Source organism: Salmo trutta, chromosome 13, assembly GCF_901001165.1.
Source record: "Salmo trutta chromosome 13, fSalTru1.1, whole genome shotgun sequence".
NCBI lineage: Eukaryota > Metazoa > Chordata > Actinopteri > Salmoniformes > Salmonidae > Salmo > Salmo trutta.
The window spans coordinates 46389399-46414883 of NC_042969.1; the positions used below are offsets into that span (position 1 = coordinate 46389399).

The 25485-nt window shown below is 40.6% G+C and overlaps 1 protein-coding gene across 3 annotated transcripts; it reads right to left on the reverse strand.

Annotated features, from left to right (window-relative positions):
* Positions 1-1657: 1657 nt before the first annotated feature.
* Positions 1658-13017, reverse strand: LOC115205857 (E3 ubiquitin-protein ligase RNF169-like). 3 transcript variants are annotated; one of them, XM_029772242.1, is made up of 6 exons: positions 12328-13017; positions 11669-11739; positions 11055-11144; positions 10835-10944; positions 10491-10593; positions 1658-3958 (listed from the first exon to the last, which is right to left on the reverse strand). In XM_029772242.1, exons 1-6 carry the CDS (start codon positions 12713-12715, stop codon positions 2732-2734), a joined length of 1989 nt encoding a protein of 662 aa, XP_029628102.1. In that variant the 5' UTR covers positions 12716-13017; the 3' UTR covers positions 1658-2731. The 3 variants fall into 3 exon arrangements, with proteins under 3 accessions (XP_029628102.1, XP_029628104.1, XP_029628103.1); XM_029772244.1 differs by lacking the exon at positions 12328-13017 and adding an exon at positions 11844-11928; XM_029772243.1 differs by lacking the exon at positions 11055-11144.
* Positions 13018-25485: the final 12468 nt, after the last annotated feature.

Consider the following 25485-nt stretch of genomic DNA (forward strand, 5'->3'; position numbering starts at 1 on the left):
TGCAAGCCGAAGAACACCATCCCAACCGTGAAGCGCAGGGGTGGCAGCATCATGTTGTGGGGGTGCTTTGCTGCAGGAGGGACCAGTGCACTTCACAAAATAGATGGCATCATGAGAAAGGAATATTGTGGATATATTGAAGCAAAATTCTCAAGACATCACTCAGGAAGTTAAAGCTTGGTCACAAATGGGTCAACCAAATGGACAATGACCCCAAGCATACGTCCAAAGTTGTGGCAAAATGGCTTAAGGACAACAAAGTCAAGGTATTGGAGTGGCCATCACAAAGCCCTGACCTCAATCCTATAGAACATTTGTGGACAGAACTGAAAAAGCGTGTGTGAGCAAGGAGGCCTACAAACCTGACTCAGTTACACCAGCTCTGTCAGGAGGAATGGGCCAAAATTCACCCACCTTATTGTGGGAAGCTTGTGGAAGGCTACCCAAAACATTTGACCTATGTTCAATTATTTAAAGGCAATGCTACTAAATACACTCAATTGGTATGTAAACTTCTGACCCACTGGGAATGTGATGAAATAAATAAAATATTAAATAAATCATTCTACTATTATTCTGACATTTCACATTCTTAAAAATAAAGTGGTGATCCTAACTGACCTAAGACAGGAAATGTTTACTAGGATTAAATGTCAGGAATTGTGAACAACTGAGTTAATGTATTTGGCTAAGGTGTATGTAAAAACTTCCAACTTCAACTGTATGTGCCAACCTCTTTACATACTTAAAGTGAAAGTTAAAACGAGACGAGCTTGAACGAAAAGAAACGTCTTTCAGGTCTCCGTTGCCTTTGAATGGGTTATGTTTCACAGTTCCTTCAGAATGTGAATGGACATGATCAGAACAAGTTGTTTCCTTCAAAGTACAGCGCTGTCAATGAATCATGTAGGCTATACAAGTGGTACATTCTGATTACTATAAAGAATCAATAACCTAATCTTTAAATCAGGAAAGTAAACAAAAAACTGCAAATCAGCCATTTGGCACTAACCTATTTCCATTTGGCACCAACTTCCCCTCCAATACTAAAATATGCATCTGATTATTTAAACTGCATGTATAAAAAAGTATACAAGTATGTGTACATAATGTGCATATTAATATTGCAATATCTTATACTTAAAACATTTAAGTAGTAATGGATATTAAAGCTAATATTTTGGCATATGCCATTGGAAAAATATACATCTTCAGAAAAACAAGAATCAAATAGAATATGGAAAGACATTTCTCAAATAAAATATAATAGCCCTTTGAATAAGCGTCTCAAACGATATAGTAACTACAACTCAAAGATTAGAAAAATAACAATGCTGATGAAATATATTAATGTGGATTCTCCAATAGAAATATTGCATAAAACAGTTGTCCTAATTACCACCATATTATAACCTATAATTAATATAGATCAAAACTATAAGCTTTGGCAGTGCTACAGCTTTGTAAAGTTGTACCATAAACATGCATAGAGCCATTTTAGTTTGTAGTAGTCAATAAGAGGGCATAAATCATTTGAGAGAAATGCAACAACGCAACAGTGAGTGTTGAGGTAGAAGTGTGGGCATACGATTGACAGAAAATACATACCGGTATTGAATTTGATCAGAAAATCATCCTCCAAAAAAACATTATTGTACCCCTTTCCAATATTATTGTAATAGTTTTCAGCAGAGTTTACACATATTGCATATATTTAACCTGTCCACACTGATCTAACTCAACAATCTGACATGTCCAGGAGCTGCAGTGCAACCGAAGAGTGTAAGCGGCTGTACACCTCAACACCCACACGTTTCAGGCTGCCTGCATTGCAGTTTTTCTGCCCAGATCGTCAGATCATTAAATCTTATTGATGGGATTTCTGCAATGTTAACCACTACTCTGGCAAATACTGTCTAACATTGACAGAAACAAATCAATATGACTTCAATTTGATAATCTGCAACTCTGTGTCGCAAGACGTCCAGCTGTTCATGGTAAAACCACATCGCTGAATATACCTTCAACTAAAAATAATACCAAATTATGTCAAATAAGTTCTGCTACAAAAGGCAATGAGATTTAGAGCGATTGAGGTGCCAATGGACACTGTGCAAAATATTTTAGCTGAGCCAAGAACATAAACTGGGCAAGGTTTCACTGTAATGGAACTTACATTTTACGAGTGTTTTAACAATCCATCATTCCTAATGCACAAAGATGTTACAAGTGTTTCCCAAAACATCACATAGAGGTGCTAAGTGCATCGTTGGTGCAGAAAGGAACATGTGGATCAATAATCAATAGGATGTTACTCTTCTGGGTTCATGGGAATCTGAATGAAGGGTCTGACAAAGTAATAGTGTTAGATCGTATGTCCACATCCTTGGCTGAGCAAGAATCAGAATCATACATGACCCTGAACACAAACATTTTCAAGTGTCTGCACAGTATGAATCAACAAACACAACCTCATGCCGTAAATTATTACATTTTTTCTCAGTGCATTAACTGCAGAAATATATGATGTAGTGTTTTTACATTTTTTCACGAGTAACTGCAAACGAGAAGAAAATAATCATGTTCAGCAAAATCATGTTCGTAGAAACTAAATCTAAGTTAGTCTTTAAAAGCACTGAATTTGGAACATGGTCAACAAAAACAGTATAGTTCTTGTATGCAAGAAGTTGGCTGATTTATTTATTTTTAAAAAAAGCACAAGAATAACCATTTAATAATTGCAATAAAAGTGCTCATTCCTTTTGGAAATTCTTCCTGATCTACGTGGATTGCATTCGATTCTGTTTTCACTGCAGGACCGGAGAAAGTAGTTGTCAAAACTGGTCTTTTGCTTGTCTACTTGTTGCTGTTCCCTGTCAAACTGTCTTTGAAGATTCAACGCTAGCTCTCTATCCTCGCTCTCTTGCTGTACTTGTTGAAAATACAGGTCAGCCTGTGCACACTCTATATTGAAACCATTTTGGCTCTGGGATCTTGGCCTCTTGAGTCCAGACTCTGTCTCTTCCAGGTGTTTGGTCTTCTGGCTCCTCTTCTTGCCCCTCCTTGAGGTAGGTTTGTTCTGGGCACAGTTTCTATTGTCCAAATATTTTTTCTGATCCTGTGAGTCCTTTGATTTAAGATTGCAACCCCTAACACTGGCATTAATATTGTGTGGGACTAAGGTTGGATTTTGATTAATTGAAGTTGGTCCACAATGTGATACAGGTATCACCACAGACTCCGAAGAAACCCCACACTCTGTTACAGTCTCCTCACTGTTTAAAGGTACAAATGGAGTATGAAACTTTGTGAATTGTTTTTGATGGAGGGCTGTCTCTCCAATGGCCTGGTAAAATATCAGTCTTTGTTTATTATGTATACAGGTTATTTCAGTGTCTTGCCCAAAGGAATCAGTCTTGGCACACCTACCCAAGTGTTCTTTTCCCTTATTTGCTGCTAGAGCGCAGCTACAGGGCTTGCCGTTCTTCTCTATGGGGCTTGGTTTGAAAACAAGGTCCTCGTTTATGGGGCTGGTCAAGGTGCCCTTCGAGGTCACTTTGACAGACTGACGGTCCACCTCTATCTGCTTCCATTTCTGGAGGATAGTAGGGCTGGCTTCATAGCTGGTGGGCCTCTCCAGGCTGCGGAATAAGTTCCGGGGGGTGGACTTCACAATTGTGGGTTCCATCACTCGCCCGTCAGGTAGTCGCTTTGGTGGGGTGCACGGCGAGCACACTATTGGCTTGAAGTGATTCAGCTCCTCAGAGATACTGTCATTGCTCTCAGGGCTAATGGACCTCTCCTGTTTCGACTGGGGGACCATAAAAGGTGTTGATGAAGCCATGACGACGCCTCGCCAGCTATGCCTCTTGTCTTGGACAATTATGGGTGCCGAAAGAGATCGGCTGTTCTCAGAGGACAGAAGGATTCCTGCATTGTAGCTGAGAGCAATACTTGCCTGTACAGAGACAACAAACCAACAAAAAAAGGAAGAGCAATGTTTTAAAGGTCATGAAGTCAAAATCATATTTTTCATGAAATTGGATGATTTTGATGAAACCAGATCAAAGTATGATGACCAAAGCACAAAAAAGTACTGTTGCTTCTACATTGATCAAGTTTGATCATAAAGTTACTGGTCCCATCCCATGTCAAACACTTAGATTCAAGGAGACAGGATTATTAAATGGATAGGGTGACATCACCAATGTTCCCTCAAAGTTTTTGGGGCACTGAGCAAATTACAGGCCTACATTTCATAAGACTTTTAAAAACATTTTAACATTATGAAGGGCTTGACATAAATGTATGATTTTTTTACTTGGTCTGACACCATGGGCCAGATAGGTGAGTGTAAATTGCATTGTATGATGCAAGAAATCACTTTACAAAATAAAATGTATTATTATTACCATACAGAGAATTAGACAATGCAGGCTACCCCTCTGCCTACTGGCTTATTTGCATATACAAGCCAGTCTCAAAATACAACACTGGCCCTTTCTTAAAATGTAGCCTACAAGTTCTGTGCTCTTGTAGGAAGCAGTAACTCCCCATTGCTGACCTATACTTATCTATAACTGGGCTAATAACTCACTAACTAGCAAACAATATCAATAAATGTTAACATGCGCAGCTCTGATCTGGAAAGCGCATTCATTCACTTGCAGGTTATTGAAAGACCCCTCATGGGCTACCCGAGCGAATTGTACTGCATTGCGCTCTGGCTATGCCCACAACAAAATCACAGACTCAATCTTTGGAAAGTTAGATTTGGTTTGTTGCATTGAAAAGGGACTGATAATGTTGATCACAGAAAAAAACATTGATCTATATATTGCAAACTAATGGGGTGAACTTAGTGAAGTTCAATCTCTTGCCCCTCTGCGCGGCCTGGCATTTCTTCTGCCCTGCAGTCCTGTGCTCACACACAGCTTAGAGGAAACATTGGACATCACCCTAACTATGATATTCTCTTATCTAATTTAAATAAGTACCGCCTTGTAACCAACAGCAGAGAAGGCAAGTTTGCAGAGGTGCGTGGTTTGTATACAGTGCCTTCAGAAAGTATTCTTACCCCTGGACTTACTCCACATTTTGTTGTGCTACAGCCTGAATTCAAAATGTCTTACCCATCTACATACTATAACCCATAATGACAAAGTGAACACGTTTTTTGACATTTTTGCAAATTACAGCTGTGAGTCTTTCTGGGTAAGTCTAAGAGCTTTGCACACCTGGATTGTACAATATTTGCACATTCGTTTTAAATTATTCAAAATGGTTGTTGATCATTGCTAGACAGCCATTTTCAAGTCTTGCCATAGGTTTTCAAGCCTATTTAAGTAAAAATGTAACAAAGCCACTCAAGAACGTAGTGGTAAGCAACTCCCAGTGTATATTTGGCCTTGTGTTTTAGGTTATTGTTGGAAAGCAGACAACCAGGTTTTCCTCTAAGATTTTGTCTGTGCTTAGCTCTATTCCATTTCATTTTATCCTGAAAACGCCCTACTCCTTGACGATGGTAAGCATACCCGTAACATGATGCAGCCACCCCCATACTTGAAAATATGAAGTGATGTGTTGTTTTGGATTTGCCCCAAACATAATGCTTTGTATTCAGGACATAATGTTCATTTCTTTGCCACATTTTTAGCACTTTTACTTTAGTGCCTTATTGCAAACAGGATGCATGTTTTGGAATATTTTTATTCTGTACAGGCTTACTTCTTTTCACTCTCATTTAGGTTAGTATTATGGAGTAACTACAATGTTGTTCATCCATCCTCAATTCTCTCCCATCACAGTCATTAAATTAATTGTTTTAAAGGTCACCATTGGCCTTATGGTTAAATCTCTGAGCAGTTTCCTTTCTCTCCGGCAACTGCTTTCTTTTCTACCAATAGGTGCCCTTCTTTGCAAGGCATTGGAAAACCTCCCTGGTTGTTGTGGTTGAATCTGTGTTTGAAATTCACTGCGTGACTGAGGGACCTTACAGAAAATGGTATGTGTGTGGGGTACAGACATGAGGTAGTCATTCAAAACTCATGTTAAACACTATTATTGCAAGTTGATTGCAACGTAGGTGACTTGTGAGAATGCTGTTCATTGACTACATCTCAGCGTTCAACACCATAGTGCCCACAAATCTCATCACTAAATTAAGGACCCTGGAACTAAACACCTCCCTCTGCAACTGGATCCTGGACTTCCTGACAGGCTGCCCCCAGGTGGTGAGGGTATGCAATAACACATCTGCCACACTGATCCTCAACATGGGATTCCCTCAGGGGTGCATGCTTAATCCCCTCCTGTACTCCCTATTCACCCACGACTGCATGGCCAAGCACGACTCCAACACCATCATTAAGTTTGCTGACAACACAACGGTGGTAGGCCTGATCACCAAGAACAATGAGACTGCCTGTAGGGAGGAAGTCAGAGACCTGGCAGTGTGGTGCCAGGACAACAACCTCCCTCAACGTGAGCAAGACAAAGGAGATGATCATGGACTACAGGAAAAAGGGGGCTGAACACGCCACAATTCAAATCGACGGAGCTGTAGTGGAGTGTGTCGAGAGTTTTAAGTTCCTTGATGTCCACATCACCAACAAACTATCATGGTCCAAACACAACAAGAAAGTTGTGAAGAGGGCAAGAGACTGACATTTTTTTGGCTTGGGTCTCCAGATCCTCAAAAAGTTCTGCACCATCAAGAGTATCCTGACCGGTTGCATCACCACCTGGTATGGCAACTGCTCGGCATCTGACCGTAAGGCGCTACAGAGGGTAGTGCGTACAGCCCTGTACATCACTGGGGCCAAGCTTTCTGCCTTCCAGGACCTACACTACCGTTCAAAAGTTTGGGGTCACTTAGAAATGTCCTTGTTTTTGAAAGAAAACCTATTGTTTTGTCCATTAAAATAACATCAAATTGATCAGAAATACAGTGTAGACATTGCTAATGTTGTAAATGACTATTGTAGCTGGAAACGGCTGATTTGTTATAGAATCTCTACATAGAGGCCCATTATCAGCAACCATGACTCCTGTGTTCCAATGGCACGTTGTGTTAGTTAATCCAAGTTTATCATTTTAAAAAGGCTAATAAATCATTAGAAAACCCTTTTGAAATTATGTTAGCACAGCTGAAAACTGTTGGGTTGATTAAAGAAGCAATAAAACTGGCCTTCTTTAGACTAGTTGAGTATCTGGAGCATCAGCATTTGTGGGTTCGATTACAGGCTAAAAATGGCCAGAAACAAATACCTTCTTCTGAAACTCGTCAGTCTATTCTTGTTCTGAGAAATTAAGGCTATTCCATGCGAGAAATTGCCAAGAAACTGAAGATCTCGAACAACGCTGTGTACTACTCCCTTCACAGAACAGTGCAAACTGTCTCTAACCAGAATAGAAAGAGTGGGAGGCCCCGGTGCACAACTGAGCAAGAGGACAAGTACATTAGAGTGTCTAGTTTGAGAAACAGACGCCTCACAAGTCCTTAACTGGCAGCTTCATTAAATAGTACCCGCAAAAACACCAGTCTCAACGTCAACAGTAAAGAGGCAACTCCGGGATGCTAGCCTTCTAGGCAGAGTTCCTCTGTCCAGTGTGTTCTTTTTATTGGCCAGTCTGAGATATGGCTTTTTCTTTGCAACTATGCCTAGAAGGTAGAGGACATTTCTAAGTGACCCCAAACTTTTGAACAGTAGTGTATATACTAGGCAACGTCAGAGGAAGGCCCAAAAAAGCTCCAGTCACCCAAGTCACAGACTTTTCTCTGCTACCACAGGACAAGCGGTACCAGAGCACCAAGTCTAGGTTCAATAGGCTCCTTAATAGCTTCTACACCCAAGCCATAAGACAGCTGAACAAATGAATCAAATGGAGTTACTTTTCAGATGTTTTAATATAATAATTTTTTACTTTATTTAGTAAATCTCTTAACTCTATTTTCTTAAACTGCACTGTTGGTTAAGGGCCTGTAAGAAACCATTTCATGGTAAGTTCTACACCTGTTTTGTTTGGCGAAATGTGACAAGATTTGATTTGTTAAGCAAATGTTTACTCCTGAACATTTTATGCATGAGATAACGATGACTCAAGACAATTCAGCTTTTCATTTAATTAATTTGTAAAAATGTCAAAAAACATAATTCTACTTTGAAATTATGGGGTATTGCCTGTACAGAAAGTACAACCAAATGTGCATTTGGAAAGTATTCAGACCCCTTGACGTTTTCCACATTTTGTTACGTTACGGCCTTATTCTGAAATGTATTTTTTATTTATTTGTTTAAATCCCCCTCATTCAATCTACACACAATACCCCATAATGACAAAGCAAAAACATGTTTAGACATTTTTGCAAATTCATAAAAAAACTGAAATTTCATATTTACATAAGTATTCAGACCCTTTACTCAGTACTTTGTTGAATAACCTTTGGAAGTGATTACATCCAGTCTTCTTGGGTATGACGCTACAAGCTTGGAACACCTGTATTTGGGGAGTTCCTCCCATCTCTGCAGATCCTCTCAAGCTCGGTCAGGTTGGATGGGGAGCGTTGCTGCACAGCTATTTTCATGTCTCTCCAGATATGTTAGATTGGGTTCAAGTCCAGGCTCTGGCTGGGTCACTGAAGGACATTCAGACACTTGTCCCGAAGCCCCTCCTGCATTGTCTTGGCTGTGGGCTTAGGGTCATTGTGCTGTTGGAAGGTGAACCGTCACCCAAGTCTGAGGTCCCGAGTGCTCTGGAGCAGGTTTTCATCAAGGATCTCTCTGTACTTTGCTCCAGTCGTCTTTCCCTTGATCCTGACTAGTCTCCCAGTCCCTGCCACTGAAAAACATCCCCACAGCATGCTTCACCATAGGGATGGTGCCAGGTCCCTACCCCCCCCCCTCCCCTCCCTCTGGCCACTCTACCATAAAGGCCTGATTGGTGGAGTGCTGCAGAGATGGTTGTCCTTCTGGACGGTTCTCCCATTTCCACAGAGGAACTCTGGAGCTCTGTCAGAGTGACCATCGGGTTCTTGGTCACCTCCCTGACCAAGGCCCTTCTCCCCTGATTACTCATTTTGGCCGGGCGGCAGGCTCGGAGGCCACACTGTTCTTTGGGACCTTCAATAATTCATATGTTTTGGTACCCTTCCCCAGATCTGTGGCTCCCCACAATCCTGTCTGGGAGCTCTATGGACAATTCCTTTGACCTCATAGCTTGGTTTTTGCTCTGACATGCACGGTCAACTGTGGGACCTTATAGAGACAGGCGTGTGCATTTCCAAATCACGTCCAATCAATTGAATTTACCACAGATGGACTCCAAGTTGTAGAAACATCTCAATGATGATCAATGGAAACAGGATGAACCTGAGCTAAATTGCGAGTCTCATAGCAAAGGGTCTGAATACTTTTGTAAATAAGGTATTGTTTTTTTTATTTTCATAAATTTGCTACAATTTCTAAAAACCTATTTTTTGCTTTCTCATTATGGGGTGTTCTGTGCAGATTGATAAGGAAAAACATTAATCAATTTTAGAATAAGGCTGTAACATAACAAAATGTGGAAAAAGTTGAGGTGTCTGAATTCTTCCGTAATGCACTTTAGGCCAGTGACACAAAATCTCAATTTAATACATTTTAAATTCAGGCTGTAACACAAAATGTCCCTGTAGCTCAGTTGGTAGAGCATGGTGTTTGCAACACCAGGGTTGTGGGTTCGATTCCCACGGGGGGCCAGCACAGAAAAAAATAATAAAAAATGTATGAAAAAATGTATGAAATTGTATGAAATGTATGCATTCACTACTGTAAGTCGCTCTGGATAAGAGCGTCTGCTAAATGACGTAAATGTAATGTAAATGTAAAAAGTTGAGGAGTGTGAATACTTTCTGAAGGCACTACAGCTAGATAGCTACTCTACTGGTGCCAAAATTTGACTGTAGGGTGTCAGCAAATATCATTAAAAGTTTACACTATTCATATATAGCAAAGATACTTAGGTCTCGCCTTTCATCTGTGTCTGGTGTTCGCAAGCTAGCTCTTCAGCCAGCATGGAACAAAGGGGTGGGGGGGTCGTTCAAAACTGACAGTTGTCATGTCAACACATTGGTTTGTGCTGCTGCGAACCGCATCAGAAAAGACATGCCAATTTCAATGTTGTTAGCATCTATGTTTCTTGAAGTAGGCGTTTCAAAGAGCTGTCAGTCAAGATGAGCTCATGAATATAAACTCCCTGCCCACTCAGCCTCTTTTCAAACTCCCCGGTAGTAAGCCTTGAGAGAGAAATTAGCCATGATAGAAAAGAATGTCTACAATTTTTTGCATTTCTATTATCCAAAAATATGAGTGATACAGTATTTTAGTCACTCAAAAGACTATTTTACATGGGAATCAGAATGACTGTTCGGGACCTTTTTAAGCATTTCAGAAATAAACAACTGACCATTTTAGGGAATAAAATCTTCCTTTAAAAGCCCAGCTTTATACCTTGTCCAGTCCAGGAAGATGAGTAGACACCCTCATTTTCCGCCTTCCCTCCTCTGTATCGGTACAGCTCTGGCTTCTCTGCACCACATTGGTCTGTAGACCACTGAGGGAAAAGTGGACTACGTAAATAACTGAATTAAAGTACAAAAAACATTCAATGTAACATCAATCGTTCAATGGCTTTGGAAATGTATGTGTGCAAAGAATCAATACTGCAGCATTAAGTAAATGTGAGCAACATGATTATTCAACTGTAATAATGAGGACATTATTACAGTTACAAGCAGCCTTCAATGTAAAAAACAAAACAAACATTGATAATAGAAGCAAGGGGATTTCAGTACTCTCTTGTGAAGCCTGCCGAGGTCTTTGTTCTTCTAACAAATGCAGACACATTTCTGGTTCTCTTCCCAACGGGTTCTTCATTCTCCGAGTCTGACAGCAACCCATAGAACTGGAAGAAAAAGCTGTATATCTCAGCATCATGTTTACACTTATTCATCAATGTGTTGGCATACCAATCGGAGCAATCTATTCATATGATTGTTACAAGATAAAACTAACAGGATCTTGAAAGTGCTTGAGTGTTCCACATTCCTCTTTTCTGTTGTGGAGGACTTTCCTCCTCCCCTCTTTCTCTTCATTCATTGGTAACTGAAAAATAAAAATTCCTTCTTACTGACAGTAACTGAACCCAAGGGATCATTCACATGACCTGTGGTTGTTTGAAATCAATGTGTTGTGTGCCCATCTACTACAATGGAATTTGAGAATAGGAATAAGATGATATCAATGTATTAAAATGTTCTCTAATTTAAGTCTCAAACACATAGTTCTCCTTTTGAGGGATTTAGGGGCATTGTACAACAACACTTCTGTAAATAACTATGTTAAAAAGAAATAAGGCCTGGGGGTGTGGTATATTGGTCATATATCACGGCTATGGGCTGTTCTTAGGCACGACCCAACGTGGAGAGCTAGGACACAGCCCTTAGCCATGGTATATTGGTCATATATCACACCCCCCCCCCCAGGTGAATTATTGCTATTATAAACTGGTTACCATCGTAATTGGAGCAGTTAAAAATAAATGTTGTCATACCCATCGTATATGGTATGATATACCACATTCAAGGCTCAAACCACCCAGTTTATAATAATCCATATTACAATATTACCTTTACTTGGTTTCCATACTCCAGTCGGATCTCTCCAGATTTGGATACGTGAGCAGGCGAGCTGAACATTTCTGAGAAAAATAAAACATTTAAATGATCAAAATCACTCAAATTTTCTCAAAACAAGAGCTGGGTCAAAAAGGTTTGGTAACCACCGGATAGAACAGGTACTCACAAAATTCCGTAACATATTACATTGAAAAACACCCCAGCCCCAAGTCTGGGCAAGTCACAGCCAAACTTTCTATGCTTAGAATAGTATATCAGAACTGACTGGTCCAGCCTTGTCTGTCTGTACAAGAGCCTATTGGTTCTATGGAATGACCATCCAAGGCGCGTACGGAAGAACGCATAGCCCCGAGTTGAATAGAATGTGTTACAATGTACGAGAAAACGTTCTAATTCCTAATTCTATCATTGTAAAACAAAGTAACACAATTGTTAACCACTGTCAGTTGCAATGTTTGCCGCGATAAAATGTTTTTTATGCCGCGAATAAAAAAGCCAATATGCTTTCCTACTTTGTGTTCGTGATCATAATGGCAGGTAGCCTATAAAAGGAAACAAATTAAGAACACTGGAAAAAATCCTTACGACATACACAAATGTATGTACCCTACAGAACAGCCTAAAACGGAATTGTTGTCAAAAAAGCGTACCTTCTCCACTAGTCTCACGGTCTCTCTGCTCCATTCTCCTCTTGCATCGTTGTGGATAACTCTTTCGAACAATTTCCCAAAGTTCAATGTTCACTAGGCTTTTCTCCCGGGACTGTTTACGGGCCCAGCTGGATACTCGCAGCCGGCAAAGAGGACAGCACAAACTGGTAAATTCCACAGTCCGCTTGAAACAGTGCAGACACACCGAGTGGCTACATGGCATAGTTACCGGCTCCAATAAAATCTCCGAACAAACCGGACACCTTGCCTCGTCCAGGGTCAGCAGCTGTGAATGTGTCCGAGTGTTCAGCATATCGGCGGGCCTGGCTTTGCATTTTTGCCCTAATCCACTAGTAGATCTGGCAGACCCTGTCGCCGCCATTTTCATTGGTCTCTCCCTACCAAAGATGGTTGATAAATGAAGATAAGTTACTCAGGCCGTTTACCATTGAAAACCATTGTCAGTTCCGATCTTCGTAGGGGGTGGTTCTATAGATACCAGCGTAATATCAGCTGGGTCTGGTCTACCTTTTGTGCTCAAAACAAAAAAAAGGGCACCCCCCCAAAAAAATGTCCCACTACCGCGATCAGGAACTTGTTAAGCAATTATTACAATAAAAGGGGAAAGCAGCACAATATGATGAGTAAAGTATTTTGCTAAACTAGTTTGAACTGGAATAAATTATGCACTTACTAACAATGACCAACACAATTCCAGTTAAATTGAAGATTGCAATAAATACTGTAGCCTACCACTACTATATCCAACCCAAATGTTACCACTATCATGTATTAAAACTTTTGACCAGCGACCCTCAAAAGGGAGTAGCAAAAAACGTGCATGCACGCGCGTCAGCAAATGCGAACATGCGCACACAATTGCTTCCCAAATGTCATTACCGCCATAAACGTTGATGCATTTTCAAAACGCAAGATAGGCTACAGAAATAAATTGCGTTTTACACCTGCATTTGGAGCTGAAAGTCATTCATGTTAGCAGCCAATCTCAAGTAGAGATATATCATGTCACTTCTCTGGAGTCCAGAGCAAGCAAAATCACACAGACTACTTATAGCAGAGGTTGCCGGAATGGATGGAGAGGATGTTCTTAATGCCTGCCTGCAGAGTGCTAGTTCAATCTGCCAGCCTGTAAACCCTGTTCTTTCTCACAAATAACGTAATACATTTGCCAGAATATGTTACATCCAGGGGCGAAAATCTGATATCAACTTTGGAGGGGACAATTACATGACATTTTCTCAAGAGCAATTCCTGAGGGGGACACCAAAAGTAGTGCTGTAACACATAGCCTACATTGTAATTTGGTAAATGTATATTGAAGAACCAAAGAAATAAGGTGTTTGCCATACTCCTAACTACCGGTACCCAAAACTACACAACTAATCACAACAGCAATACCATTGCCTTTAACAAATCTTAGTTCAGTCACCAGTTTAAGTTGAGAGTGGGGGTATCCATGGCATTTTCCAATTATGTTCCTATTTTACAAGTAAAAAAAATGGAGAACCTTTCATAATGTTGCCAAACAAAGACTCAACAAACTTACCTGAGACTCCCTGTCTCTGCCAGTCTGTCCCTGCATATCTGTCCCCAACTCTGCTGTCTGTGTGCCATCTGTTGCCTGCTCTGCCTGATGACATCATTGTGAAACATTTCCATTAGAATTTCATTTCTTTCTTATGAACATTTTATCAACTAGTCTTTGAGATATTAGGCTACTAGGGTTCTTACTTTGCGTTTTGGTGTACTGAAAAATACTCTGATGTCCGTCTTTTATTTTTCTGCCATTTTTCTACCTGGCTGGCTGGCTACACACACACACACACACACACACACACACACACACACACACACACACACACACACACACACACACACACACACACAGTGTGTAGGTTATTTACAGTAGGAGATGGGCTTCTATCATCTTATCTTTTATCATTCTATTTGGGCTTCGATCTAAAAGGTAGCTAGCAAATGTGAAACGGATTGAAATGACAAGAGTTGACAGCTGTATGAGTTCACCATTTACACAACATATGCTGCAACCTTTTGTAATTTTAATAGTTTGTTTCATATTGGCTGGCTTCCAACAATAGCTGAATTTGCAAAGCTGGCGAGCACCAATTCCGTTTCAGTGGTGTTTGCTATAATCTTTGCTACCCGGGTTAAATAAAGGTGAAATAAAATAAATAAATAAAAGTTCCCTTGCGACAATTTAGCTTTTGTACCGAGACCATTAAATATATTTAAGACAATGGTAGAAGAGAGTGTAGTTCTGTTCAGTTTGGACTTCAGTTTTTCGCTAACCTTATCACAGGGACTTTGAAGCACTAATTTACATCATCTGCATGCTGATCTTGGAATAAATTGACGATTGCAAAGATTCCATCTTTGACGAGGCCACATAAATGGAATAGGTACTAGCTAGCTTAATAGTTAATATTTGCGCGCTAGCTCTGCATATTCAGCTAGTGTGTGTGCGCGATTGACTGGATTAACCTTACGTCAGTTACGTTCATTGAGTGCCTTTCAGACAGTAGACACGACCCCTCTGTTACCTTGCCAACTAAGGAACTGGCAGTGGATCAAACCATTGTGAGGCAAAGGGTGGGGGGGTTGCAATCTTTTGAAACTTAAAAACGCGCTATTAAGTGTCTATAATCAGCACAATTGCTTTCATTGCGTATTATTAATATTATTTAAATTACATAGTTATGTTTCAGTGAAATATTGGGGGGGACAAATCATATTTTTCCCAGGATGGGGGGGTCGTGTGTCCCCCGTCCCCCCCGGGATTTCCGCCCCTGGTTACATCTTTATCGCATAATATTGAAGGTAGTGCGATTTTTACAGCTGCTCACCTTTAGGCATATTGCCAGTAGCCACCCAAACTAGGCCTATCTGAAACATGAAAATTGTCAATCAAATCGTCAGGTAGCCTATTTTTCTGGCTATGAATGAGTAGTAGATTTCTAAATGGTATTTTATTTGGATGATAACGTAGGCCTGCTTGTTTTTGCCAGGCAAAACTGGAGAAAATTAAACAAGGTGCGCCAATGGCGATGACTGGTCATTGGTCAACAATCAAAATGTGCCTTTTGGTTCTGAAGCATAGATGAAAATGTTTTGTATACCACCACCGAAAAGGGCACTTTGGAGACAAATGGGTGTTTTGCTCTTCACAGGTAGGGCCCTATCTGTGCCTAATTGACTGTAATTTAACCCCCCAAAAATGAGGGAGTGGGGTTCCATCTCTGTCCCTATCTCTATGTTTGAAAACAATCCCCCCCAGTCACTCAATGCATCAACGACAGCAGAGGAACACAAATTGGGTGTGTGTAACCGATGTGAAATGGCTAGTTAGTTAGCGGTGGTGCGCGCTAATAGCGTTTCAATCGGTGACGTCACTCTCTCTGAGACTTGAAGTAGGGTTTCCCCTTGCGTTGCAAGGGCCGCGGCTTTTGTGGCGCGATGGATAACGTTGCTTCGTGGGGTGTCAGTTGTTGATGTGTGCAAGGGTCCCTGGTTCGAGCCCGGGTTGGGGCGAAGAGAGGGACGGAACCTACACTGTTACATGTGCTTGATTTATCTTACCGGATTAGCAGAGTTCGCGCCTTGGAATAACCTGCATAAGCCAAGCCCCTAGGGCAGGATTTCCCAAACTCGGTCATCGGGACCCCAATGGGTGCTCATTTTGGTTTTTGCCCTAGCGCTACACAGGTGATTCAAATAATAAACAAATCATCAAGCTTTGATCATTTGAATCAGCTGTGTAGTGTTAGGGCAAAAAAATAAATGTGCACCCCTTAGGATCCTGAGGACCGAGTTTAGGAAATGGTGTGCACCTACCCAGCACACCACATGTACTAAAAAATCCTATATAGTACCACAGTATGAGTCACAATACCCATAAAACCTAGCGGTCAACCAAGGAAATGGTTCCAATCGTTTTTCCACCATTCATTTTTCCCATAGGTGATTTTAGTAACACTTAAAATAAGCACTGTGTTTTGTGTAGGCTTACCCTGTGACGTTTTGATAACTGTGGAAATCTCTCTTAGACAAGGTGACTTTTATCAATACATCAAATCAAACTTTATTTGTCACAATCGCCGAATACAACAAGTGTAGACCTTACCGTGAAATGCTTACTTTACAAGCCCTTAACCAACAGTGCAGTTCAAGAAGAGTTAAGAAAATATTTGCCAAATAAACGAAAGTAAAACATTATAAAAAGTAACACAATAAAATAACAATAATGAGGCTATATACAGGGGGTACCGGTACCGAGTCAATTTGCGGGGGTGCAGGTTTGTCAAGGACATTTCTACATGTCGGTAGGGGTGAAGTGACTATGCATAGACAATAAACAGCGAGTAGCAGCAGTGTACAAAACAAATGGAGGGGTGGGGGGGTTGTCAATATAAATAGTTTGGTGACCATTCGATTAATTGTTCAGCAGTCTTATGGCTTGGGTGTACAAGCTGTTGAGGAGCCGTTTGGTCCTAGACTTGGCGCTTCGGTACTGCTTGCCGTGCGGTAGCAAAGAAAACAGTCTATGACTTGGGTGACTGGAGTCTCTGACAATTTTTTGGTCTTTCCTCTGACACCGCCTATTATATAGGCCCTGGATGGCAGGAAGCTTGGGCCCAGTGATGTACTGGGCTATACGCACTACCCTCTGTAGCGCCTTACAGTCAGATGCAGAGCAGTTGCCATACCAGGCGGTGATGCAACCGGTCAGGATCCTCTTGATGGTGCAGCTGCAGAACTTTTTGAGGATCTGAGGACCCATGCCAAATCTTTTCAGTCTCCTGAGGGGGAACAGCATCCTCCCGGATACCCTAGACACACTCCAATTCGCATACCGCCTCAACAGATCCACAGATGACACAATCTCAATCGTACTCTACACTGCCCTTTCCCACCTGGACAAAAGGAACACCTATGTGAGAATACTGTTCGTTGACTACAGCTCAGCGTTCAACACCATAGTGCCCACAAAGCTCATCACTAAGCTAAGGACCCTGGGACTAAACACCTCCCTCTGCAACTGGATCCTGGACTTCCTGACAGGCCGCCCCCAGGTGGTAAGGGTAGGCAACAACATGTCTGCCACGCTGTTCCTCAACACTGGGTTCCCTCAGGGGTGTATACTTAGTCCCCTCCTGTCCTCCCTGTTCACCCACAACTGCGTGGCCAAACACAACTCCAATACTATCATTAAGTTTGTTGACGACACAACAGTGGTAGGCCTGATCGCCGACCACGATAAGACAGTCTACAGGGAGGAGGTCAGAGACCTGGCAGTGTGGTGCCAGGACAACAACCTCTCCCTCAATGTGAGCAAGACAAAGGAGCTGATCGTGGACTATAGGAAAAGGTGGGCCGAACAGACCCCCATTAACATTGACCCGGCTGTGGTGGAGTGGGTCGAGAATTTCAAGTTCCTTGGTGTCCACATCACCAACGAGCTATCATGGTCCAAACACACCAAGACAGTCGTGAAGAGGGCACCTCTATTTGCCTGTATTTACTCTCAGATACACCAGGGTAAGCCTACACAAAACACAACCCTTATTTTAAGTGTCTCTACTCTAAAATTCCCTATAGGAAAAATGTATGGTAGAAAAACGATTGGAACCATTTCCCTGTTTGACCACTAGGTTTTAAAGGTATGATGACACCTCCAATGTGGGGCTCTATGAGCAGGCAATCTGACTGTAGGCTAGTGACAATGCATTTACTGTGGGCACCAATAGTACAAATGACTACTTTCCTGGACTTAGAGTTGACGCACGCCTATTCACTGCTATAATATAAGCTATTTGTAAAACCCAACTTGGCCATAGTCTTTTTTCACTTATTTATTTTTCAAGAGTTTCCCATATTTTCCCCAAGACACCCCACCCTGGAAATTAATTAATGTTATGATCACTGTTGATTGGAAACTGCCAGTTTGCAAGTGACTTGAAAAACAATCACTTACATAACTCAAAACATATGGTAGACTAATATTTTGCACCTCCTTGTAATACTAAAAACTATTGTGGATGTTGTGCTCTCAACCTCACATAAAACACAAGTCACAATGAGAGTACTTAAGCCTGCAGTTCAAATCAGTCTGGTTTTTCAAATCCGTTTTGGTCTACTGACTGTCCAAACAGCAAGTTACAAGTGACCAAATCGGATGTGTGTGGCTACGCTAGTTGTCATAGTAACGACATGGTGCAGGGTTGTAGGCTGATTGGTGGTGGTGCTTGTGCATACTATCACTCAGAAGTTATGTAACAAGCTAAGTTGACAACAATGCCTGCCATGGACATTCCCCAATTGCTTTGAATTTTCAAAATCATAGGGTAAGAACACTTATAAAGCCTCAAAGGATAACATGATCCAACTTTCAACACAAGTCCTTTTTGGCGAGCCATAGCAGTCAACTAACTAGTTAGCTACCACATGTTATTGTCAAACTGTCAACAGAGTAGCTAGCAAGCAACAAGGTATGCTGAATAACAGTCTAAAAACCACTTGAGGGCAAATATCAGATTTGACCGTTCAGACAAATCACATGGCCAGGAATCACCTAAGGTGGTTTGAAATGTGGCTTGAAATATCTGATTCCATGTGCTTTTTGGCTGTTCAGACTGCAGGAAAAAGAACAGATTTGAATCAGATATGCAAATAAATAGGAGTTGAGTCACTTCCAACTGCCAATATGAACAAGGCTTTAGAGATCGGATTGCACTGTTGCCTCAGCTTCAGGCTTAGCTCAAGTTGTTCTCTACTCTGTACCCAACCACATCATACCCAGTATTACTCAAAACTCAGCAGCAATGTAATATCTTCCACAGAGTGTTTTAAAACCTGTTAGGGATAGGGGGCAGTATTTTCACGGCCGGATAAAAAACGTACCCGATTTAATCTGGTTACTACTCCTGCCCAGAAACTAGAATATGCATATAATTAGTAGATTTGGATAGAAAACACTCTAAAGTTTCTAAAACTGTTTGAATGGTGTCTGTGAGTATAACAGAACTCATATGGCAGGCCAAAACCTGAGAAGATTATATAAAGGAAGTGCCCTGTCTGACCATTTCTTGGCCTTCTGTGGCATCTCTATTGAAAATACAGCATCTCTGCTGTAACGTGACGTTTTCTAAGGCTTCCATTGGCTCTAGGAAGGCGCCAGAAAGTGGAATGATAGCTCTGCAGTCTCTGGGCGAAAAACAGCGGGGGGTTTTGTGAGTGGTCCTTCTGAGGACAATGACACTGGTGCGCGTGTGCACGAGACGAGTCAATTTTTTTCTTTCACTGTTTGAACGGATACAACGTCTCCCGGTTGGAATATTATCGCTATTTCATGAGAAAAATCGCATAAAAATGTATTTGAAACAGCGTTTGACATGCTTCGAAGTAAGGTAATGGAATATTTTGATTTTTTTTGTCACGAAACGCGCCGGCGCGTCACCCTTCGGATAGTTACCTGAACGCACGAACAAAACGGAGCTATTTCAATATAACTATGGATTATTTCGAACCAAAATAACATTTGTTGTTGAAGTAGAAGTCCTGGGAGTGCATTCTGACGAAGAACAGCAAAGGTAATCCAATTTTTCTTATAGTAAATCTGAGTTTGGTGAGTGCCAAACTTGGTGGGTGTCAAAATAGCTAGCCGTGATGGCCAGGCTATGTACTCAGATTATTGCAAAATGTGCTTTCGCCGAAAAGCTATTTTAAAATCGGACACCGCGATTCCATAAAGGAGTTCTGTATCTATAATTATTTTAAAAATTGTTATGTTTTTTTTGTCAACGTTTATCGTGAGTAATTTAGTAAATTCACCGGAAGTTTTCGGTGGGTATGCTAGTTCTGAGCATCATATGCTAATGTAAAAAGCTGGTTTTTGATATAAATATGAACTTGATTGAACAGAACATGCATGTATTGTATAACATAATGTCCTAGGAGTGTCATCTGATGAAGATCATCAAAGGTTAGTGCTGCATTTAGCTGTGGTTTTGGTTTTTGTGACATGCTTTGAAAATGGCTGTGTGATTATTTTTGGGAGGGTACTCTCCTGACAATCTAATGTTTTGCTTTCGCTGTGAAGCCTTTTTGAAATCGGACAGTGTGGTTAGATTAACGAGTCTTATCTTTAAAATGGTGTAAAATAGTCATATGTTTGAGAAATTGAAGTTATAGCATTTTTTAGGTGTTTGTATTTTGCGCCACGCTATACTATTGGATATTGGTGAGGCGTTCCGCTAGCGGAACGTCTGTCCCTAATTAAAATGTCTAACCATTTAATTTCAAAACATATTGTATGCGTGATAATCATGTCAGGGAAGCTAGAATTGAAGCAAAGTTTTAGGTGCATGACAATAACATGTGAAAAAGAAAAAGAGAGCCACACTCTAGGAGCTCAGATGCAACAATTGAATAACCTAATAACCAACATTTCAACAGACAAGCTGTCTTCATCAAGTTATAATGACAAACACTGCGGGTCACTAGTTTATATAGTGTCAAAGGACACACACAGGTGTCTGTAATCATGGCCGGGTGTGGCTTGATATCATTGGTTAATTCACAGATATAAATAGAACATATAAAAACATAAATGGATAGCATACAATCATAGACACAATTTGAATACATAGGTCTTTTACAATAAATAGCAAAATCACAATAATCACAAAAATGGCTTCAGATCAAAGTCTAAGTTGAGACCAAGGGGAGCAAGGATCTTTAAATGAAAGATTTTGATGTTAAGGTAGACATGTTCAAGTTTTTTAGACACATCCTTTTAAGGGAATACTGTAGCTCCCCAAATCGTGATATTTCAACTAAACATGTAGGCTGCTCACCTGCACATACTCCGACTCCTTTTAGAAGTAAGAGTTATTTTGTACCGCCAGCCAATCACAATCAAATATTGAAACATATTGCAGACTCGTTGAAAAAGATGTTGGTAATCTCCTTAAGAACAAACATGAGTACATATCTTTCCATAATAACCTAAAGATGAATTACAATCTGATACGTCAGTCCTTACCCGCCCTGCTGATAAGGGTGGGTTGGTGTACACATGGAGGACAGTTTATGTAAATGAATGTCATAGACAACTGCTTGACAACACCTTTTACAAGAAACTCAGAAGTTTCTTCCCAATTTCAGAACACGATCTTTACTGTCCTAGATGGGTATTTAAGTTCTGGTCAAATCACCTAAAAAAACACAACATTTTGGCTATTCAACACCCTAAAATTGACACTTTCTATACTTTGCCGAAATTACACAAGAATGTTACAAAACCTCCAGGGCACCCTATTGTAGCGGGCATTGAAGCAGTAACGGCCCCTCTATCTACTTTTGTTGACTTTTTTATTAGACCACTCGCAGATCAGCTCCCCTCCTTTGTAAAGGACACCAGCAGTATGATCTCTATTATTGAATCTGTTGATCCTCTTGATGGGGGTCACCTTGGGTTCATGATAAGGACTGCACCAAATGATTGATGTATTATAATAATTGATTATGCTTATGTTGTATTAATAGAAGGGGGAGGGCTATAAGAACCTCCCCCACTACATTTATAGAGTCCTGGACCACAGATTAGCAATATATGCATTATAAGGTTGATTACAGTTTCACAGTTCTTTTCTAGTCTCTGCCTCATAAGAAACGGTCTGAGCAGATGTATGAGCCATTGCAGTCAAAACAGGGTGTCTGTGAGAAAGCACCTCAAGGCTAAAAGAGATACATAGACACAGACCCCTGCAGGGGAGTAAATAGATAAGAGACAAGTCAGACATACCACTGTAAGCCACACATGAATGGAAAATTACTGCTGAGCTCTTAGAAAACACTGGACTATTGCTTTCTCCTGCAGGTTTTTAGAACTGTATATGCATGGGCTTGGTCTCATGAGTAGAAGGTGTTGACGTAGGCAGTTACATCACTAGGGGTCAACTGTAACTATATTAAAGCAACTTTAACCTTTTTTATTTTGCGGAACTTACTCTGAAACATACGTGATATGCTTCTGTTGTCAACTTCTGTCTGCAATTGCATTAATAAAGGTTTGATTGATTTACTTAAAGAAGATATTGTCTGACTGCTGATTTCACCAATAAGCCAATGATTGACAAGGAACCTACCCCGACACTCTCCCTGAGAATACTTTGTTAGTTACTTTTGATGTTTAGTCATTAAACACGAATGTTCCACACGAGGGCAGTATTGAAACATGGAACATATTCTTCTGCAACATGTCCCTAATGAACTACCTTCCAGTGCATGCATTATAACATTGGCTGAAATAGTACTCACACACAACTATTTCATGTTTCTAAATGTATTTTTTTTCAGACGAAGAGTACTGCTATGGGATCCCCTATGGCTCCTAACTATGCTAATTTGTATGTGGGTTACATGGAGAAACAATCAATACTCAAACCTCTCAACAACAAAAAATATTGTCTATCATTATTATTTGGAAACAGTACATGATGATATTTTTGTTTTATGAAGGGGAAAACATCTCCAGGCATTCCATTATTTTCTTAAATCTTGTTCTTAGCACCTGAGATTTACTATGCAATCTGACACACGTCAAATGTGTGCTGCAAACATTGTGCTGCTACCATGTTGTGTTGCTACCATGTTGTTATGTTGTGTTGCTACCATGCTGTGTTGTCACGTGTTGCTGCCTTGCTATGTTGTTATCTTAGGTCTCTCTTTATTTAGTGTTGTGTTGTCTCTCTTGTTGTGATGTGTGTTTTGTCCTATATTTATATTGTATTTATTTAAAAAAACGTATCCCAGGCCCTGTCCCCGCAGGAGGCCTTTTAGTAGGCCGTCATTGTAAATAAGAATTTGTTCTTAACTGACTTGCCTAGTTAAATAAAGGTTAATTAATATAAACACATTTAAAAAATCTGTTTCCTTGATCTTCGGATTTTGTGTGAGGATAATGTTCTATATACTGATCTTTAAAGGAAACTTTCTGATCGTAACAGTTTGTTGAGGGCTGATGGCTGTCACCTGCTTCCCTTGAGAAACAGTTTGCCCTACAGCCAATTCTGTCGACAGAAATATGGTTGAGACGCAAATACAATTCAAGGAGAGGGGGTAAAAAAATTGTCAGATTAATTCTGTCATTGAGAAAATCCAAAACAAATCGAGACATGAGCTCTTTTAAGGACAGTCTCGCAAAAATAAGCATTATTGCGTTCTTACTACCCGCTATTCAAAGTGCTATGAACAAATTATGAGAATCGTTCACAAACATTGGCACATTCTAAGATCCGATGACAGTATCGGTCATGTGTTTTCGGACCCTCCCTTGGTCGTATTCTCAGAGATCAACTGGTAAACAGAACCCAATCGAAGATGTTATCATGTGCTCCACTAAGACAGTTATTTACATTATAACATTTACATTTTAGTCATTTAGCAGACGCTCTTATCCAGAGCGATATACAGTAGCGAATGCATACATTTCATTTCATGCATTTTTCTTTTTGTACTGGCCCCCCGTGGGAATCGAACCCACAACCCTGGCATTGCACACACCATGCTGGCGTTGCAAACACCATGCTCTACCAACTGAGCCACAGGGAAGGCATTATAACTTGTCATTGTGGGTAAAACGAAGCATAAATTAAAAGTACGAATCTCTAAGCATCGTAGCGCCATTAGTTGCAAAAACTCGACGTACACAAATATACATACACAAATCCTTTAGCACATCCAAAAGGTCGAAATGGTAGTTCTGCTGACAGGCAGACAGCACGGCAGACCCCGCTGTGGTTTGAGCATGCAGCTGCCTCATTTACATCACCTATCGATTAAAAAACAGCTCGTTTTTTGTTTGCCTTTATATAATTTTAAGTATCTTAATTTGAGTAAATTACCTTTCACAGTTTCATGAAATGTAGGTACAGTATTATAAATAGGTTCTTACAATTCTATCACCAGAGAAAATGTATCTGCTGAGCAACTATTAATAGTGTCACAGTTTACAGTTTTGTAACGGTTCAAATACATGCAAATTATGGTCTGTGGTAAAACTAAACAGCAAAATATAACTGAAAAACTTTACAGCTAGATGAATCAATCATCATTTCAGTAAACCTGATCTTGTCTGCTTCACAAGTGGGTAGTTTTCAAGACTTACATGCAATGGCCAAGAAAGTGAGGAGCACCAAGACCATTGTGCAGAGATATTTCATGATGATTTGCTCATATTGACTGTTCTTTAGTTAGTTATGCTGTTGCAATGCGACACTGTTGCAATGCGACAGTTTCTCAGGTTTAGCCTATTCTTTGCAATCAGTCCCAGTTAACTTAATAAGACTAGTAGTCATGAGTCAGAGCTTGTGCTTTTAATAAAACTGACCTGAAACATAGGGACCAGTGGACAGTACATGTTGGAATTGAATAGTATCATGTGTACTTACATTAGCCTATTCCTAGACCTGCCCTTCTTGCTCTTGTCAGAATAGTCTACTAGTGAAACAAAAAATTAGTTCCACTCGATGTAAGATTTATGTCTCCCCACCAAATTTAAAATACTCAAGGAACCTATCAGGGCTGCATGACAATAATCTAAATTGACTCCCTCATGCCATTCCTTTCATCTGCGATGATTTAAAAATACTGGATAGGTGAAAGCAATGTGGTGTGGGCCTTTATCCTACCTGGCATATGCTTTTACCAGACCTATTTTTTCAGGTCGGTGTAGATGGCAGGAAATTGACAAAAAGGTAGATACCACCTCTACCCCCAATGCCCAGGCCTGGTTCAAGTACTTATGAAATCAATGTATAATTCTCTCCATATCCTGGATCTAACTGGACAGATGGGTGAAAGCAAGGGGTTCCATTAACTTTCACAAATCTACTATAGGCCTAACAGACTACCTTAGGGAAACGGGGAATTTGTATTTTCAAAGTATTCAGAGGGGGCTCCATAGACATTTTCTCTCTGATGTTGTTCGAACACTGAAATTCTAGAGGGTAGTAATGTGGCCCTCCTTTGCCTCATAACAGAAAGGCTTCGGGTTACAACCCCGTCCAGTTGGAGGCGATAACGCACCACTCAGCTAGTTGAACTGCCACTAAAGAT

What these genes read in the sequence shown, in the direction of transcription:
- LOC115205857 (XM_029772242.1), bottom strand. Translation starts at nt 12,715, where the DNA reads ATGAAAATGGCGGCGACAGGGTCTGCCAGATCTACTAGTGGATTAGGG. An exon ending in TCAAGCACTTTCAAGATCCT is followed by an intron (nt 10,945 to 11,054) that starts GTTAGTTTTATC and finishes TTTTTCTTCCAG; the next exon opens with TTCTATGGGTTGCTGTCAGA. An exon ending in TCGGCAGGCTTCACAAGAGA is followed by an intron (nt 10,594 to 10,834) that starts GTACTGAAATCC and finishes CTTTTCCCTCAG; the next exon opens with TGGTCTACAGACCAATGTGG.